This window comes from Sorex araneus, chromosome 5 (genome assembly GCF_027595985.1).
Source record: "Sorex araneus isolate mSorAra2 chromosome 5, mSorAra2.pri, whole genome shotgun sequence".
In the NCBI taxonomy this organism is placed as follows: Eukaryota; Metazoa; Chordata; class Mammalia; order Eulipotyphla; family Soricidae; genus Sorex; species Sorex araneus.
The window spans coordinates 208341838-208359101 of NC_073306.1; the positions used below are offsets into that span (position 1 = coordinate 208341838).

General features: G+C 51.0%; 2 protein-coding genes across 8 annotated transcripts in view; one reads left to right on the forward strand and one right to left on the reverse strand.

The window, feature by feature from the left end:
• Positions 1-1890: 1890 nt before the first annotated feature.
• The window catches only part of LOC129405060 (basic proline-rich protein-like), a 57128-nt gene continuing 41754 nt past the window's right edge, over positions 1891-17264 (reverse strand). The window contains exons 2-3 of the mRNA XM_055140027.1: positions 6541-8628; positions 1891-2046 (exon numbers count right to left, since the gene is read on the reverse strand). Of these exons, the coding sequence (XP_054996002.1) occupies positions 1891-2046; positions 6541-8628 (2244 nt within the window). The remainder of the gene's footprint in view (positions 2047-6540; positions 8629-17264) is intronic.
• The window catches only part of PTPN13 (protein tyrosine phosphatase non-receptor type 13), a 218711-nt gene continuing 208809 nt past the window's right edge, over positions 7363-17264 (forward strand). For all 7 annotated transcript variants that reach the window (XM_055138852.1, XM_055138853.1, XM_055138856.1 and 4 more), the window contains exon 1: positions 7363-7527. The gene's annotated coding sequence lies outside the window, so the exon portion shown is untranslated. The remainder of the gene's footprint in view (positions 7528-17264) is intronic.

Here is a 17264-nt window from a genome sequence, read left to right on the forward strand (position 1 = left end):
CAGCCTGGATGAGACTCGGGGTTTTGTCTTGGACCAAGCAGACAAATAAAAATAAAAAAACAAAACAAAAATGCGCACACACACACACACACACACACACACACACACACACACACACACACCCTAAGAATATAATGAATTAATTAGTTTTGGTTTTTAGGCCGCACCCTGCTGTTCTCGGGGCTTCCATCTAGCTCTGCGCCCTGGGATCACTGCGGGTGGGCAGGGCTCAGGACAGCAGGTGGGGTGCTGGGACCTAACCTGGCTCGGTACAAGACAAGCACCTGCCGTCCAGGTGCTTGGAATAAAATCTTAAAGGTCCGTTGTGGGTGATCCAAGACTCACATAGAACATTCCAGCTTAGAGTGTGGCATCAGGATGGTCCCAAAGTGGTAAATATCCCTGGCTGCAAGGGCCACCTGAGACCCAATTAATCTGTACTATAGCTAGCTATCGAATTTCTTTTTTGTTATTGGGGATAATCTATGTTGACTTTTTTTTAATAAGAAAAGCAAAAGATGAGTGCTTGGTGTAAATATTCTAAACAAAAATATTTTAAAATTTTAATTTTTAACAATTCTGAAGCTCAGAGAAACCTTTATTAATATTACAAAAAAGGTATCAGTACTTATGAACCAAAAGCAGATTTTATTGCTTATATAGCAAACTGATTCTGTCACTTGATTTACAGCTGATTCTGTAATATAGGCATATCCCTGCCGTTTATTTGATCATTCCACTATAGTGAATATTTATTTTGTTTTAAATTTTTATGACCACAAACAATATTGTAATGAATATTTGGACCATACTTACAAGCTTATGCATGCGAATCTCTTTTTTTATCTTCAGTGCTGGAGGCTTGAACCCAGGGCCTCCTACATGTAAGGACACTTATACTCATACATGATTGACCACCTAGCCACATCGTTGGTCCTACATTTACATATTCCAATATGATAACTTTACAAACTAGAATAAATGCCTTAAAATACAAGCATTATTAATTATGGAAAACATTGCAACTGAACTCAAATGGAATATGCCAACCTGTAATTGTATAAATAGTCATCTATTTTACATATTTTGGCCAATACCCAATTGGTATTAGCTTATCTTTCAAATATATTTCTCTGATTTGAGAACTATAAAATCTCATTTTTGGTTTGATTTATTTCTCTATCTGATGATTTTATTTTAAATATTCATTTTTTTCTGAATTTCTTGTTCTCCCTTTTTAAAACTATCTAGAAACCTTAGGGTCCTGTGGAGCAAAATTTACAAATTATTTTTACAAGCTCCTGGGGACAACTGAATATCGTTGTCACCAAATACATTCCATCTGTAGCAAAGAATATAATGTATAGTGTTGGTAAGTGAAAACAAAATGACTTACAAGCTTATTAAATAGATGCTCGTGCAACACAGGACTGTTATTGCTTTGGGCATCTAAAGGGTGAAAAGAAGAGAGGTAAAATCTGGAAAAACAGTGCCTAACAGACTTCTTATTGGTATTAGTTCCAGCTCCTCCCTAAGGTGTGTGCAAAGGCCCAGTGGTGGGGGGGAGGGGACAGTCACTGAACATGTGGTCTAAGACCTTGAGCTTGATCACGGTGCTTTATGCGACCCCCAACCCCTTCCCTGCCAACAAACACGGCCGAGTGTTGCTGAAACATCACCTTAGAATAAATGCAGGGGCTGGAGAGCGGATTCAAGTGGAGGGAGTGAGGCTTCATGTGCAGGACCCCTGGCCTTCCTTGGCCCCTGGCAGGAGGCCCTGAGCACCTCCAGGTGGGACCCCCAAACCGAAATAACTCAAGTGTAATCCAGCAATTGTGCCTCTCGCCGCCACAAGGCAGGGCCAGGCACAGAGAAATGTATGTCAGCTGGTCAGGCCGGGCCAAAAAGGAGCAGCAACCCATTTCCGCGAACAAAGGAGGATTCTCCGCCCCACCTGAGCAGCGGCACGCTGGCTGGCTGACACTGGAGAGGGGGGGGTGCGCCTAGAGGAGGTGAGGCGAGATAGGCATCGGGGGTATCACCGACCTGCAAACAGAGGGCCCAGAGTGCGGGCAGAGCACTGCCACCCTGCTGGCCACGCAGTCCCGAGTCCAAATCTGCGTGTCTCTGTGTATGAGCCACTGCTGGAGCCCAACACTCTGCCTTTGTCTCTCCCCCGGGGGCCAAAGAGATTCCGAGTTGCAGCACAGCCAGATGTGTGCTGAGACCATAGAGGGGTGTGACCCCCCCCCACACCCCGCACCCCTGCCACAGCAACAGCAACGGAAATGATGCCCAAGCACCATGGCGAGGCAGTGCACCTGCTCAGCACAGGTGAGGCCGGAAGTGGCCCCCTAAAGTACCAAGACCCTGAGAGCCCCAACCCCGGGCAAACTCGGGCAATGCACCCCTCGGCGAACACCCTGGCCGAGTAGGTGAGTTTTGCAACCTAAAACACAACCCCTGCAAGCAACAAACCCAGGGTGCGGGTGACCCTCAGGTCTCTGCAAAAACAAGATAACCTGAGGCTGGAGCGATAGCACAGGGAGTAAGATGTTTGCCTTGCACACAGCCAACCCAGGTTCGATTCCCAGCATCCCATATGGTCCCCTGAGCACCGCCAGGAGTAATTCCTGAGTGCAGAGCCAGGAGTAACCCCTGTGCATCGCTGGGGTGTGATCCAAAAAGCAAAAACAAACAAACAAACAAAACTCCAAACAAATAAACAAAACATAAGATAACCCAAAAAAGGTGGAGGGAGGAGGGAAGGAAAAGTAAAGGAATCTCGGAGCATGTGAAATAACCTCCTTTAGAAAAACAGTGTGGACACAAGAAATAGCTAGATTCCCCGACACCCTGATGCACATTCTTTATTTCTCAGTAATTGTACTGGTCAACACCTTATGTATACCGTATGTATAGTTTGTGTCCCGAGTGGCAGAGCCTGGCAAGCTACCCGTGCGTATTGGATATGCCAAAAACAGTAACAATAAGTCTCTCAATGAGAGACGTTACTGGTGCCCGCTTGAACAAATCTATGAGCAACAGGATGACAGTGATACTTTGTGTGGGGTCAAGTTAGATGCTAATGATTATTTTAAAATTAATCTTAATAAAATTTTACCTATCAGATGTATTATAGTTGAAGGGGGAGGCGCAGATCACTCTTGACCCAGTGTTTAGAGAAGAGAAGGACAGAGAAGGGGGAAAAAAATCAAGGGTGGGGAGAAGAGAACGGGAAGTAATGGGTGAACGGGCATGGGGCTTCAGTTACACTGATGATATGGGAGAGGGGTGTGGCCGTGTATCCAAACACAGACGCAACAACGCTAAAAACATGACATCTAAGCCAAAACCAGACCACTGGAACTCTGTAATGTGCCTGTCACGTTGACAGGAGGGGTGAGGGCACTAGGGGTGGGGAGGGAATATGGGGACACTGGTAGAGGGAAGTTGACACTGGTGGTAGGATTGGTGTTGAGATATTATGTGCCTAAAACTCAACTATCAATAACTTTGCAAGTCACGGTTAATAATAATAAAAAAAATAAGTAAAACTTTACCTCCTCATTCCTTTTTATTTATTTTTATTTTATTTTATTATTATTTTTTTTTTTTGCTTTTTGGGTCACACCCGGCAATGCACAGGGATCATTCCTGGCTTATGCACTTAGGAATTACCCCTGGCGGTGCTCAGGGGACCATATGGGATGCTGGGATTCGAACCCGGGTCGGCCGCGTGCAAGGCAAATGCCCTACCCACTGTGCTATCACTACAGCCCCTCCTCATTCCTTTTTAAAGCAGATTTTCCCTTGGCTATTTTGAATGGGTAGCCTCCCAAATAAAATTTCGAGTGACTTTCTCAAATTTCCCAAATGATTATTTGACTAGAATGATCATGAATGAATACTTTCTTCTTCTTTTCTTTTTTTCACGGGGTGGATTGCAGTAAAGGCTGTGGTCCTAGACCACATGCGCAGTGTTCAGTAGCTATTTCTCATGGGTAATTGGGGGGCCATACTCAGTGCTGGGGAGCAAATCAGGGGCAGATGTGTGCCTTCGTCCCTATCTCTCCCCTGGACTACTTTGAAAAGCTCTGAGGAGTGGGGGCTGGGCAATGGCTCGTGTGGCAGAATGCACGCTGGTGTGTGCAAGACGCCGAGCTGGATTCCTGGCACCAGTCTCAGTGCAGTCTTCGAGGCATTGCCACTTGGTCCCCCGCACTGCAGACACGTGTGCGACCTCTGGACAGAGAATCAATAGTACATGGAGGGAAGGGTTGGGGACAACGAATGAGCCAGTAGAAGAGCTTGAGTTGAAACTGGACTTTTTATATAACTTTAAACATAAAGTTTGAAGTTTAAAGGCTCATTCGAACGAGCCTCACGCATGAAGGAACCGGTAGAGGAACCCAGGTGTGTGGGACCCGGGGCTGAGACCTCCGAGCCTGCCCAGATCGGGACTGGGCCTCTTCTGCTCAGATCCCCCATGTTCCAGTAGCTAGGCAGTCGCACCCAGAAACTGCCCCCCGGCCCCCATACATACACCATGTTATCCCACCAATGGCCAACATCCAGAGACTATAAAAACAAGCTCCCAGGGACATCTTATAGCCTAGTTCTCCCTCTTGGAGAACCTGGCAAGCTACTGAGAGTTTCCTGTCCACATGGGAGAGCCTCACAAACTCCCATGGTGTATTCATATGCCAAAACCAGTAACAATGATGGGCCTCATTCCCCTGACCCTGAAAGAGCCTCCATGAGGCACCATTGGGAAGGACGAGGAAAGAGAGGCTTCTAAAATCTCAGGGCTAGGACAAATGGAGACATTACTGAGACCACTTGAGAAAATCCAGGATCAATGGGATGATGATGATGATGATGATGATGATGATGATGATGATTTAAACATAAGATGTTCTGATTTCTTTTCAGTCTCTTATTCTGTTCCCTCTCATTTCCTTTCGTGGAAGGATATAGGCATACTTACCTATTTGCTGATTAGGACCACAACAATTGAGTGTTTCATTATAAAGTTTTCAGGTGTAAGTATAAAATCACTTAAAATTATCTGAATGCCTTTGAAGTTGAGGGGTCAGAGAAATCGTAGAGGAAGGAAGGTGCTTGCCTTGCATGTAGCTGACCCTGGCACTGAGAACGGTCCTCCAGAATGACCCTGAATTCCACAGGGTGGGAGCCAACCCATCCCTCAAACAGTTGCCTGGATTGTTTATTCTGATGGAAATTGAAGCCACAGCGACACTCTAACACTGAGTAACACCCTTCAGGTTTTTGTTGGGGTGGGAGGGCAGAGAGATAAATAGGCTGATTGAAAGTTTTGCACAAGGGACACCCAGGTCCAATCCCTGGCCCCTGCACCACGTGGTCTTCAGGTATAGAACCGGAAGCAGCCCCGGGGCACGTCCAGATATTTCCCCCACCCCCATAAATGAAAGTCTTTTTTTTTTGCTTTTTGGGTCACACCCGGCGAGGCACAGGGGTTACTCCTGGCTCTGCACCCAGGAATGACTCCTGGCGGTGCTCAGGGGACCATATGGGATGTTGGGAATCAAACCGTGTCGGCCGTGTGCAAGGCAAAAGCCCTACCCGCTGTGCTATTGCTCCAGCCCCAAATGAAAGTCTTTATTAGAAATAGTGCTGGATTTTCCAAAATCCTTTCAGTAGTAATTAAAATATTCATATATTTTTCTCTTATTTGGTATTAATAAATCCTTTATGCAGCATCAATAAGTTCCCCATTACTGAACCATTCTTATCTACTCAGGACATTTATCTTAATTTGGGCACATGTGAGTTTTGTTAATAATGTGTTTTAGTTTTACCTTGTGTCCAAAAAAGAGATTGACCGGTTGAATTCTCTTTTGTGTATTTTTTAAATGGGATTTCGGTCTCGGGCGTTTATTTTAAAGCCAGCCTTTCGTCTCCTGCAAAACCACCGGTGAAAACGCATCCAAGGCCGCCCCTCCCACACTCACAATGCAAAGGTCGTGAACTGCATTGTCTGCTTCTGTAAACATCTCCAGCGCTGTCCTCTTCATACCTCCCCTATGCTGTGAATCAAGCTACTCCAAAATATTCCAAGACCCTACAAGACCTTCCAGAAAGCAAGGGCGGGCCAGGGGAGCGTCAGTTTTTCAGCCTTTCCTATTCCCTGGGGCAGGTCTGTTCCTCTCCCCGCGCTCTCCCTGCTCGCTGACCCCGAGCACTTTGGTTCCCAGTCCTCTCCCTGCCTTTCCTTGTCTTTCTGTGCTTCCTGGTCCCCTGGTCCCCCCGCAGCCCGTTAGAGTTCAGTTCAGGGTAGGAGAGATAGTGGGGGGAGGATGAGAAGGGAGACGCTTGTTTGGCACGTGGTGGACCCGATTTTCAGTCCCGGACATCCTTCCCATGTCCCGCCAGAAGAGAACCCTGAGCACTGAGCCAAGAGTTGGCCTCGAGCACTGCCGGGAGTGACTCCTCGGCAGAGCCAGGCGTGGATGGAGAGCACGGGCAGGAGTGGCCCCTGAGCACCACCGCACGTGCCCCAGTGCCCCTGTCCTTCGCGCGCCGCTGCTGGCTCGGAGCTCGGCGGCGCGCGGCGGTCGGCACTGGGCAGCCTTGGCGCCCGGGCTCGGGGGTCGGCCCGTGCCCAGCCCCCTGCGGGTAGGCGCGCGGGAACGCCCGCAGCGCCCGCACGGCTCGCGGAGAAGCCGTCGCCGGGGACCCGGGACGGGCTGCGCGCACCCCGCAGTCGCGCACGGGGGAGCCACCCCGGGGGGCGCAGGGCGGCCACTCCCCCGGGCCGCGCACCCCGACCGCGCGCTCCCAGGCGCCCGGCTCCACCGCACCACGCGGCACCTCCACGTCTGAAGGAGCGCGAAGGGCCGGGGTGACTCGGGTCCGCAGCGACAGGAACCAGGACTCGCCTCCGCCCGCGCCCCCGCAGCCCCGGCCTGGGGGTTGGGGGCTCTGGATTGTCTCCCCCGCCAGGGGTGCTGGCCGGCCCGAGAGCGGCCGGGGGGCGAGCGCGCGGCGCTCCCCAGGGGCCCCAAGCGGTGACGAAAGTCGCCCGGCGGGGCCGGTCGGGGGAGTCTGCAACGTGGCCGCGGTCGGGGAGTCCAGCGGGCAGCCGGGCCTGCCGGACCCGGGCGCCGGGCGGGTCGGCGGGGCGCGGGGAGCCGGGCCCCGGCCCCGGTCGTCATGGGAACCCCGCGCCCGTCTCCAGGGCGACCCCGTCCCGGGGGAGGGGCGGGGCGGGGGCGGGCGGGCCAATGGGGGCCGGGCCCCGCGGGGCTGATGGACGGGGGCGTGGCCGCGGGCCGGGTGACACCCCGGGGACGGCCGTGCAGGCGCAGCGGCCGGCGCGCAGCGCGGGGTCCGGACGTCTCGGGCCCAGGCCGGGCGGGCGCGGGGAGATGCGGCGCCTCCTGCCCGCCTCGGCGCGCTCCTCGTCCGGCTCCCTCGGCCCCCGGCGGCGGCCGGCCCCGAGCCCCGCGCCCCAGTAGCGGCGGACGCGGCGCCCGACGAGCGGTAAGGGCGGGCCGGGGCGCGACGGGGCGGACGTGCGGCTGGGAGCGGGGCGCGGGGCGCGGGGCGGCCGGTTCCGGGGACCGCGCTGGGGCGGGGCGCGCCGGGCGGGCGGCGGGCGCGGGGCGCGCTGGGGGGCGGCGCGGCCCAGCCCCGGCTCCACCGCGGACCCGGCACGCGGGCCTGGGACCCCCCCCCCCCCCACGGGCCCCCCGGGAGAGTGCGGGTGGGCGCGGGAGTAGACGCCGCCGCCGCCCTGGAGCCTGGCGGACTCGGGCCAGGGGCGCGGGGGGAACTCGGAGCTGGGGCTCCGGGGGACCTCGAGGAAGGGGCGCGGGGGAGCTCGGGGAACTGGGCACCGCGGAGCTCGGGGCAGGGGCGTGGGGGGGGGGGAATCTCGGGGCAGGGGGCCCGGGGGGAGCTCGGGGAAGGGGGCGTGGGGGAATCTCGGGGCAGGGGCCGCGGGGGATTCTCGGGGCAGGGGTGCGGGGGGAGCTCGGAGCTGGGGCGCCGGGGGAGCTCGGGGAAGGGGGTGCGGGAGAGCTCGGGGAAAGGGGTCCGGGGGATCTCGAGGACGGGCCCCGGGTAGATCTCGGGGCAGGGGGCGCGGGGGATCTCGGGAAAGGGGGGCGCGGGGGAATTTCGAGGAGGGGTGCGCGGGGGATCTCGGGGAAGGGGGCGCCGGGGAGCTCGGGAAGGGGGCGCGGGGGGAATCTCGGGGACGGGGACGCGGGGGAACCCCTGGAGAGTGAGTGTGGAGCGATCTCGGGGAGGGCGTCCGGAGGGAGCGTCTGGGGACGCGGGCTCGCCCCGCGTCTGCCGGTCCCCAGCCCGCGTGAGTGTCGCGTCCCGAGCGCGCAGAAGTGGGGCGCGGGTCGTGTCGCCGTCGGGGGGCGGCTGGGGACGGCGCCGATCGGGCTCCGCGCTTCCTGGCGGGCCGCAGTGGGTCGCGACGACGGTGCCAGGTCGCGCCGCGGGCCGGGGGAGCCGGGGGAGGCGGCCGCCGCGTTCCGGCGTGTGGGTGGGCGGGCGCGTGGCCGTGCGGTGGGAGAGGGCGCGAGCGGGAAACGGGCGCTTTCGGGGTGCTTTCGGGGCGCTTTCCAGCTTTGGGGCCCTCCGCCCGCTGCAACTTAGGCGTTGCCTTTGCCTTTGTCCGACCAGTCTCGGGACTGCTTATCTCTGGGGGGAGGGGGGATTGCCATCAATTCCAAATATTTATAAACACGCGCACCATGTTGCAGGTAACACACAGACACAAGCCTCTGGGGCGTGCGTTGCATGCCAGCACCCCTGCGCCTGGTCCCCTGCTCCCCGCGCGGGCAGAGGACCAGCACCGCCGGGTGGGGCCTCACAGCAGGCGCAGTGAACCCAGAACACATCAACAAAAAAGCAGCGCCGGTTTAAAGGAGAGATTTCGACACGATGATAGGAGGCGAAAGTCGTAAAACTTACCTTTCTGGGGCCTGTTCTTAAATCTAGGCCAGGAACGAGAGAGCTGACGCGGCTGCTCCGGGCCTCCCTCCTTGCCATGCTTTAACTAAATGGCCTTTATTAATCCTCACCGAGAAGGACAGGTCAGAGTTTTGCTGTGTGCCACTTAGAGTAAGTTGGGTGAAAAAAGTAATACACATCAAGAACGAATGGGAGGGGCCTGAGCCATAGAACAAGGATAAGGTATTTATTTGCCTTGAGTGTGGCTGCCTCGGGTTCGAGCTCAGGCCTCCCATATGGTCCACTGAGCACCATCAGGAGTAACCCCAGAGCATCACTGGTGTGCCCCAAAAGCCAGAAGGAAAAAGAAATAGAAGAACGGTGGGAGATTCACTGTAAATCCTGTCAACAGAATGTGTATTTTTCTAGCTCATATTATATGAACTACAAATATTCTTATATGAGCTAGAAATATCTTATATGAGCCATAGCCTCACGTGTGCTGGAGTAAACTGCCTAAACTGCCAGTACTTTCTCTTCTCTGACAGTTTGTCACTTTAAAAGAGCTTACAAACTGTTTTTGTGTTCAAGGAAGCACTAATTAACATCACTTGAAATTGAGGAGAACCCCTTGGTGTGGCGGAAGTAGATCAGTGGTTGAGCCCCTGCTTAGCTTGTGTAAGGGTCTGGGTTCAATTCCCAGGAAGGTAGCTGGGGGGTTAACAAAAAAAACACGGAAAGAAATGGCTGAGTTGGCTCAGTGCTTTGAGCACTGCCCGTCCAGGGAGTAGCCCTGAACACCTGCAGTGTCCCCTAGACCCCACCCCATACCCATGACACAAAGGACGCGGAGATACCGCCTTCCTCTGAGCCAGCCCTTTAGACATTACTCCTGTTCACATTGGCTTGTTTTGGAATATGCTTTGGGAGAAGTCTGTGCCATTAATTAGGAGAGTGAGCTGAAGCTACTCTATCAGATGTCTGACGTGACTGCTGTGACTCAGCTGAGTTACTGTCACTTTATTAGAAAGACATTGGGTCTCAAGACAGATTAGTACTGGCCCATAAGCACCCAAGGGAAAGTTGAGAGTCTGTTGCTCTGGATTCCCCTTCCTTCCTTCCTTCCTTCCTTCCTTCCTTCCTTCCTTCCTTCCTTCCTTCCTTCCTTCCTTCCTTCCTTCCTTCCTTCCTTCCCTCCCTCCCTCCCTCCCTCCCTCCCTTCCTTCCTTCCTTCTTCCTTCTTTTCTTTCTTTCCTCTCTTTTTCTCTCTCTTATTTTAATTTAAAAATGACGAACATTTCAGGAACTGGATTTTTAGAAGACCACTTTTTTTTTCCTTTTCATTTTTGTTAGGACACTGTGGTTGACAAAGTTGCTCAGAGTAAAGTCGCTTCAAGCACACCAAGTTCCGACACCAGTCTCACTACCAGTGTCCCCCTCCTCCCACCAATGTCCCCAGGCACACAATGAATTTATTTCCTATTACTTGTTCTAACAAAACTTAAAGGAATGGCAAATGGAATTGTCAAAAAATGAATCAGTCCAAGTCAGTCGGTGATGATTGATTGCTAAGTAATGTTAACCAATATAAATAAGACGTTATCATTCTTGAAAATGTATAAAATCCTTTAACAGGCTAGAACATACTCAGAAGACAGCTTTTTTGTTTTTGTTTTTTGCTTTTTGGGTCCCACCCTGCAATGCAAAGGGGTTACCTCTTGGCTTTGTACTCAGGAATTACTCCTGGCGATGCTCAGGGGACCATATGCGATGCTGGGAATCGAACCCGGGTTGGCCACATGCAAGGCAAACGCCCTCCCCGCTGTGCTATCGCTCCAGCCCCAGAAGACAGCTTTCAATGAGGAAATTAATACAGAACTTTCAGTGGTTTCGACTGAAGTTCCTACCTCCCTGTGACTATGTCACATCAAAACTGCTCTCTAACCAGCTGGGTCCTAGGGCACGAGATGGAGACATCTCTCGGCCTTTCTCCTGCTTCCTTGCGGGCCCTGCAAGTGTCTTGTCATCTGACTAGCTTGGGAGGGCGAGGGAGGGCGGCCGTATGACTTCTCAGGGCAGAAAGGTGGCTCGTCCTGAGTGAGCGAGCCGGAGACTGGTCTGTGTGAACTCCAGACTAACTTGTTTTTCCTGGGGGTTGCTGCGAGCTGCTTAGGAAATACAGGAATGGCAGCTGGTCCAAGCATGTTCCCCTGATCCTGTGCTCCACTGCTGAATCCTGCTTGCTTCCTGGCTGCTGCTGCTTCTTCTTCTTTTTTTCTTCTTCATTTTTTGTTTGATGCTAGTGTGAAACTTACTGAAACAATTTTCTGCACTTTAAGTCTGTACGAAGCTTTTAGATTTTAGATGACAAATCTGTAGATCCTATAGGATGTCTTTTAAATTTCCTTTCCAGAGCCGGGGCAGTGGTACCGGAGATGACTGGCCGGCCTTGCACGTGGCCAACTCTGGTTCCATCCCCAGCACCTCACCTGCTCCCCCAACCCCCGCTAGGAGGGATCCCTGAGTGCAGAGCCAGCAAAGATTCAGCTCTGAGCACTGCTGGCTATGGCATCCCTCCATGCCCTGCCCCCCCCCAGCCAAAATTAATTTACTTTCTTGGGCCAGAGAGGGAGTATAGGGGTTAAAGTGATGGTCTTGCATACGGCAACCACAGTTCAATCGCTGGCACTGCATGGTTATCCTCCCAACCCCCCCTTGCCAGGACAGAGCAGCCCAGAGGACAGCTGGTTGTGACCTGTTGCATCAGAAGCACTTTATTTTTTCTCTCTCTGCTGGTATACGCTTCCAAGGATATTTGGAAGATGTATATACAGAAGCTCCATTGCACGTTGGCACTCAGTATTTAGTTCCTTTCTCCCTAATTTTTTTTCATAATTGTTAACACAACTGTGTTACAATAGGGGCTGCCTGCACGGGAGAGCCTGGCAAGCTCCCCGTGGCGTATACATATGCCAAAAACAGTAACAATGCTGGGTCTCATTTCCCTGACCCTGAAAAGCCTCTAATGTGGCACCATTGGGAAGGACAAGTAAAGAGAGGCTGCTAAAATCTCAGGGCTAGGATGAATGGAGACGTTACTGGGCCCGCTCGAGCAAATCGATGAACAACGGGTTGACAGTGATACAGTGATTATATATGTATGTATATATAATACATATACATGTATATATATACCCATTCATTTCTCTTTATATGTCGTCATTTCCTTCAGATTTATACCTCAGATAGTTTTCACTCTTCTTGGGCGAGGGACGTGGTTCACAGGGCTGAAGTCCATGCCTGGCGAATACAGGACCCTTGCTTTGATCCCTGGCACTGCGTAGCTCCTGACCGCATATTTGATGTTTGTATGATTTCCTTCCTCATTCTGTCCTGTCTACCTGTTGACATTCTTTTTCAGATCTCGCCAGGAGTGTCTTCTTGTTTATGATCTTGTCAGATACTCTGAATCTAACCTGTGGGTTCCTGGAACTCTGCTAGGAGAGTTTCAGGCCTGGAAATGCAGTGCCCCTAACTCGGGAAACAGAAAAAAAATGATTTCAGCTTGTGTTGGCTTTCATGCAAGGTGCTCTCACCTGAGGAATTTTTTTCTTACGTGTTTGAGACTTTCTCCCCTTTGTCTCTGCCGAGCAGGGGGGGCGCACACTAGCCGGGGGCATTCCCAGTTAGTGAGTCGGTGTGTGGGCGTGCACCCGGCCGCCTTGTGTCATCACCGGAGGGGAGCACACTTATCAGAGCGCCTGGGTTTGCGTTTGGGCCGCGGGGTGGGGGCGGGGGGGAGGATGTGCTGGGAGAGGGGGCGGGGCTGGGGGCGGTGGAACTGGCACTGGCAGGATGGGGCGCTGACTGCCTCTGGCCTTGCCCACCCTCCCACCCTACGTGGGCGCCTTTTAGTGGTCAGAGGTATGACTGAATATTTCAACAGAAAGCCATTATATTTAATATGAGTAAAACAGATGCCCAAGGGACTGTTTTTCTCACAAGGAAGTATCCCCTTAAAAAAAAAAACCTCCATATTAACACTATGTCTTAAATTTTAGTGATATTTTATACTTGGCTACAGATGCACAGCTTAGAAGAAACAATTCCCTATAGTGTCGTCTCACCTATACGCTCCCTCTCCTTAGCATATCTAAAATAGACCCCCTTTAACAGGTTTATTTTTATTTTTTATTGATTTAGTTTTTTCAGAAAAAAATGGAAATATAATTCTCAGTTTAAAGTAGTTTTATTTTTCCCTTATAGATTGGTGGTATTTTTTTTTCTTTTAGTTAGTTTTTAGGTCACACCCAGTGATGTTCAGGGGTTACTCCTGGTGTTGCTTGGGAGAACATATGGGATGCCAGGGATCAAACCCGATGGGCCACATACAAGGCAAGTGCCTTCCCCGCTGTACTGTCTCTCCAGCTAGCATATCTATTTTTTTTCTTTTTGGGTCACACCCGGCGATGCACAGGGCTCACTCCTGGCTCATGCACTCAGGATTTACCCCTGGCAGTGCTCAGGGGACCCTATGGGATGCTGGGAATTGAACCAGGGTTGGCTGCGTTCAAGGCTAACGCCCTCCCCCGATGTGTTATTGCTCCAGCCCCAGCAGCGTATCTATTTTTAGGTACACTTTTTAGTTTATTCAGATCAGACAGATTTGCATCCAAAACATTGAAAAATGTTTTGTTGAAAGAACTCCCAATATTTTTTTTTCTTTTTTGGGGGGAGCCACACCCAGCAGTGCTCAGAGCTTCCTCCTGTCTCTGCTCCCAAGGATCACTTCTAGGGGGCTCAGGGAACCCCTGAGTGCTGGGGATCAAGCCCAGCTTGGCCATGTTCAAGACCATACCTGCTGTACCCTTTGTATCCAGGGTCACTTTATGTTTTAATCTGTCTCCACTTACTCTAGTGTAATCTGTGGGACCTTACTGAAATAGCCTTGTTGAACTAAAATTGAAGTAGAAAGATTACATAGCCAGAAATTGTTACTCAAAGTCTTTTTTAAACTTAGGAAACTCTTTTAGGAAGTGAAGTTTCTCTTGAGTATTACTTAAGCACTCTTTCTAGAAAAGTGCAATTAAAAAAAATAAACATTTAGGGGATGGGTTGTAGCTCAGTGGAGAGTACAGTCGTGCCAAGTTTAAGGCCCTTGCTTCAGGCCCCAGCGTTCAAGTAACTACAGCAGCGACAACAAAAAGCAGCATTAATTAAAACGATTGAGTTGGTTAGTGTTTAGGTCACGGTGTAGTCAAATATGCCTTCTGGAAAGCATAGGATGTAATTTAATTTTGTAACTGAGTAGAAATAATTGATATTTTGGTGTAGGACTTCCCTTATTGTAAGGGTTTTGAACCAAAGCACCATTCCTTTCTGACTTGTGCTGTGATGTCGTTTCATGGAAATATTTGAACTAAATATTGCTTAAATTAATTCTTTATGAGTCTTTTAAGCTTAAACATTTTTTCTCTTTTTGTTTTGTTTTGTTTTGGGGTTACACCTGGCAGTGCTCTCTGCCTGGCTCTCTGCTTAGGGGTCACTCCTACAGGGGTAGGGGGACTATATGGGGTGCCGGGGATTGAACTCAGGTCAGCCATGTGTAGGGCAAGCACCCTAACTGCTGTACTAGCTCCTCAGCCTTTTAATTTTTTTTTTTTGGTACTGGATTCTGTACTTAGTTTAAGGATGAACTTAAGGTGGTGATTCATATGGAGCATCAGTTTTCTCAGAGTTATGTGAAAGTTGAGCAAAGCTAAAATGTATCCCTTTAACTGTAGTTCATGAGCTCTGAAAATTTTTTTAACAATATAATAGAAGCAGTTTAAAATATACATATATCACTGTCCTCTCATTGCTCATCGATTTGCTCGAGCGGGCACCAGTAACGTCTCTCACTGAGAGACTTATTGTTACTGTTTTTGGCATATCCAATACACCATGGGGAGCTTGCCAGGCTCTGCCGTGCGGGCGCGATACTCTTGGTAGCTTGCCGGGCTCTCCGAGAGGGGCGGAGGAATTGAACACGGGTCAGCCGCATGAAAGGCAAATGCCCTACCGCTGTGCTATTGCTCCAGCCCATATATATATATATATATATATATATATATATATATGCTTTTTGGGTCACACCTGGCTCTGCACAGGGGTTCCTCCTGTCTCATGCACTCAGGAATTACTCCTGGCGGAGCTCAGGGGACCATATGGGATGCCGGGAATTGAACCCGGGTTGGCCGCATGCACGACAAACACCCTCCCTGCTGTGCTATCGCTCCAGCCCCCAATTTAAAAACATTATTAATAAAATATTTCATCTGAATGTTTCTTTGATGGGGGGGGCGTGGGGGCGCACCCAGCTGTGTTTGGAGGCCGCTGCTGGCTCTGGGGTGGAACTGTGCCCCCGAGTCCAGGCCTCCTACCTGCGCTCCAGCCCTTCCGCTCCCTCCCCACTCATCGTCTTAGTCTCTTTCAGTGTTTATGTCAGTCCACCGAGGTTTCCCTCCCACCCCCGACTGGGCTGTGGCTCAATGGCAAAGCCCAGGCCTTGCATGCATGAGGCCTGAGTTTGATCCCTGGCACTGTAAATAAAATGAGTTTTGCTCGGAAGTAGAACTGGGTTGGGACGGAGCTTAGCTGCAGAGCGTGCATCTTGCGGCGTGAGGCCTTGAGCTCAGTCCCCTGGGCCCCAGAGAACAGCAACAACAAAAAAGGCTCCCCCCGCAACTTCAAAAGGATTTGTGGACTTAATTGAGATTTTTAGATTTAAACGGGAGATGGATAATTCTGTTCTTCCACCGAAGGGGATTAAAGACTCTGGTGTTGAGTCGATGGAGTTGTAGATGTAGATGTTAATGATGAACCTGGAAAGATTCACCCACGTGCTGACACCCAGTTCTCTTTTCACACTGTTCTTTCCTCAGTAAATATACATTGAGGGGCTGGAGCGATAGCGCAGTGGGTAAGGTGTTTGCCTTGCACGCAGCTGACCTGGGTTCGATTCCCAGCAGCCTGTATGGTCCCCTGAGCACCGCCAGGGGTAATTCCTGAGTGCAGAGCCAGGAGTGCATTGCCGGGTGTGACCTGACAAACAAATATAATATATATATAATGTATATACTGTATACATATAATATGTATATATTTATGTATGTATGTATATATATATACATATTATATATTGAATTCCTAGTCTCTGTCAGGCACTTGCCTGGTCTCTGCCATGGTACACAGATGACACATTTCTTGGGCCAGAGTAGCAGAGTACAGCAGGGTTCGATCCCTCTATCCCATATGGTCCACTGAGCGAGCCAGGAGCTATCTCTGAGAGCAAAGCCAGGTCCTGAGCACAGCCAGATGTGCCCCCCAAACTAAAACAAACAAACAAAAAAGAGACTACACATTTCCAAGACAGCGGCAGCGTCTGTAACCGCCTAACTGTAACAATCTGAGTGGATGCCAAGTAAATCAATCTATTGATAGAGTATGTTGACACAGAACAGCTCTGAAGATAAAGTTAAATAGCACCGCAAAGTGCCTTGTGAAGCTTTACAAACACACGGACACCTACTTGAAGAGATACGGTTTGTTTTCACATGTAGCTGTGCACGGTGTTGGGTTTGTTTTCACATGTAGCTGTGCACGGTGTTGGGTTTGTTTTCACATGTAGCTGTGCACGGTGTTGGGTTTGTTTTCACATGTTGCTGTGTATGGTGTTGATCCTGCCTGTTGGTTGAGACAGCATCACATTGCCGTTATTTATTGACTTGGTTTGGGGCTCACACACCAAAGTGCTCAAGAGTTACTCCCAGTGTGGTGCGTTGGGGTCCCGCCTGCCTGTGCTTGGGGGTCCATAAGATGCTAGAACTCAGGTGCTGGGTCTCCTGCATGAAAAGGCACAGCACTGTATTTAAAGCATAGCCTTTTTTTTTTTTTTATTGTGGGGAGGGCATGCCCAGAGGGTGTTGAGGGCTTTCTCCTGGGTCTATATTCAGGCGATCACTCTTTGGGTTCTTGGGGGACCGTCTGGGGTGCCCGGGAAGTAAGGTCAGCCGCAAGCAAGGCAGGCACCTTAACTCCCGTGCTCTCTCCACCCCAAAGCTTGACCGTGGAGCCAGATTTCTTCTCTTACTTTTCTGTGACTTGACGCAAGTTACCTAAAATTGCTACTCATTGACTTTTCTCACCTGCAAAGGGTAAGGCCCATGCCTATTTTGTGGGATAGTTGTAAGGATCAAATGAGTGGATACATAAAAGCACTAAGCAGTGCCTAGGGCATCCTCATTATTTAAAAAGTTACACTTTTATAT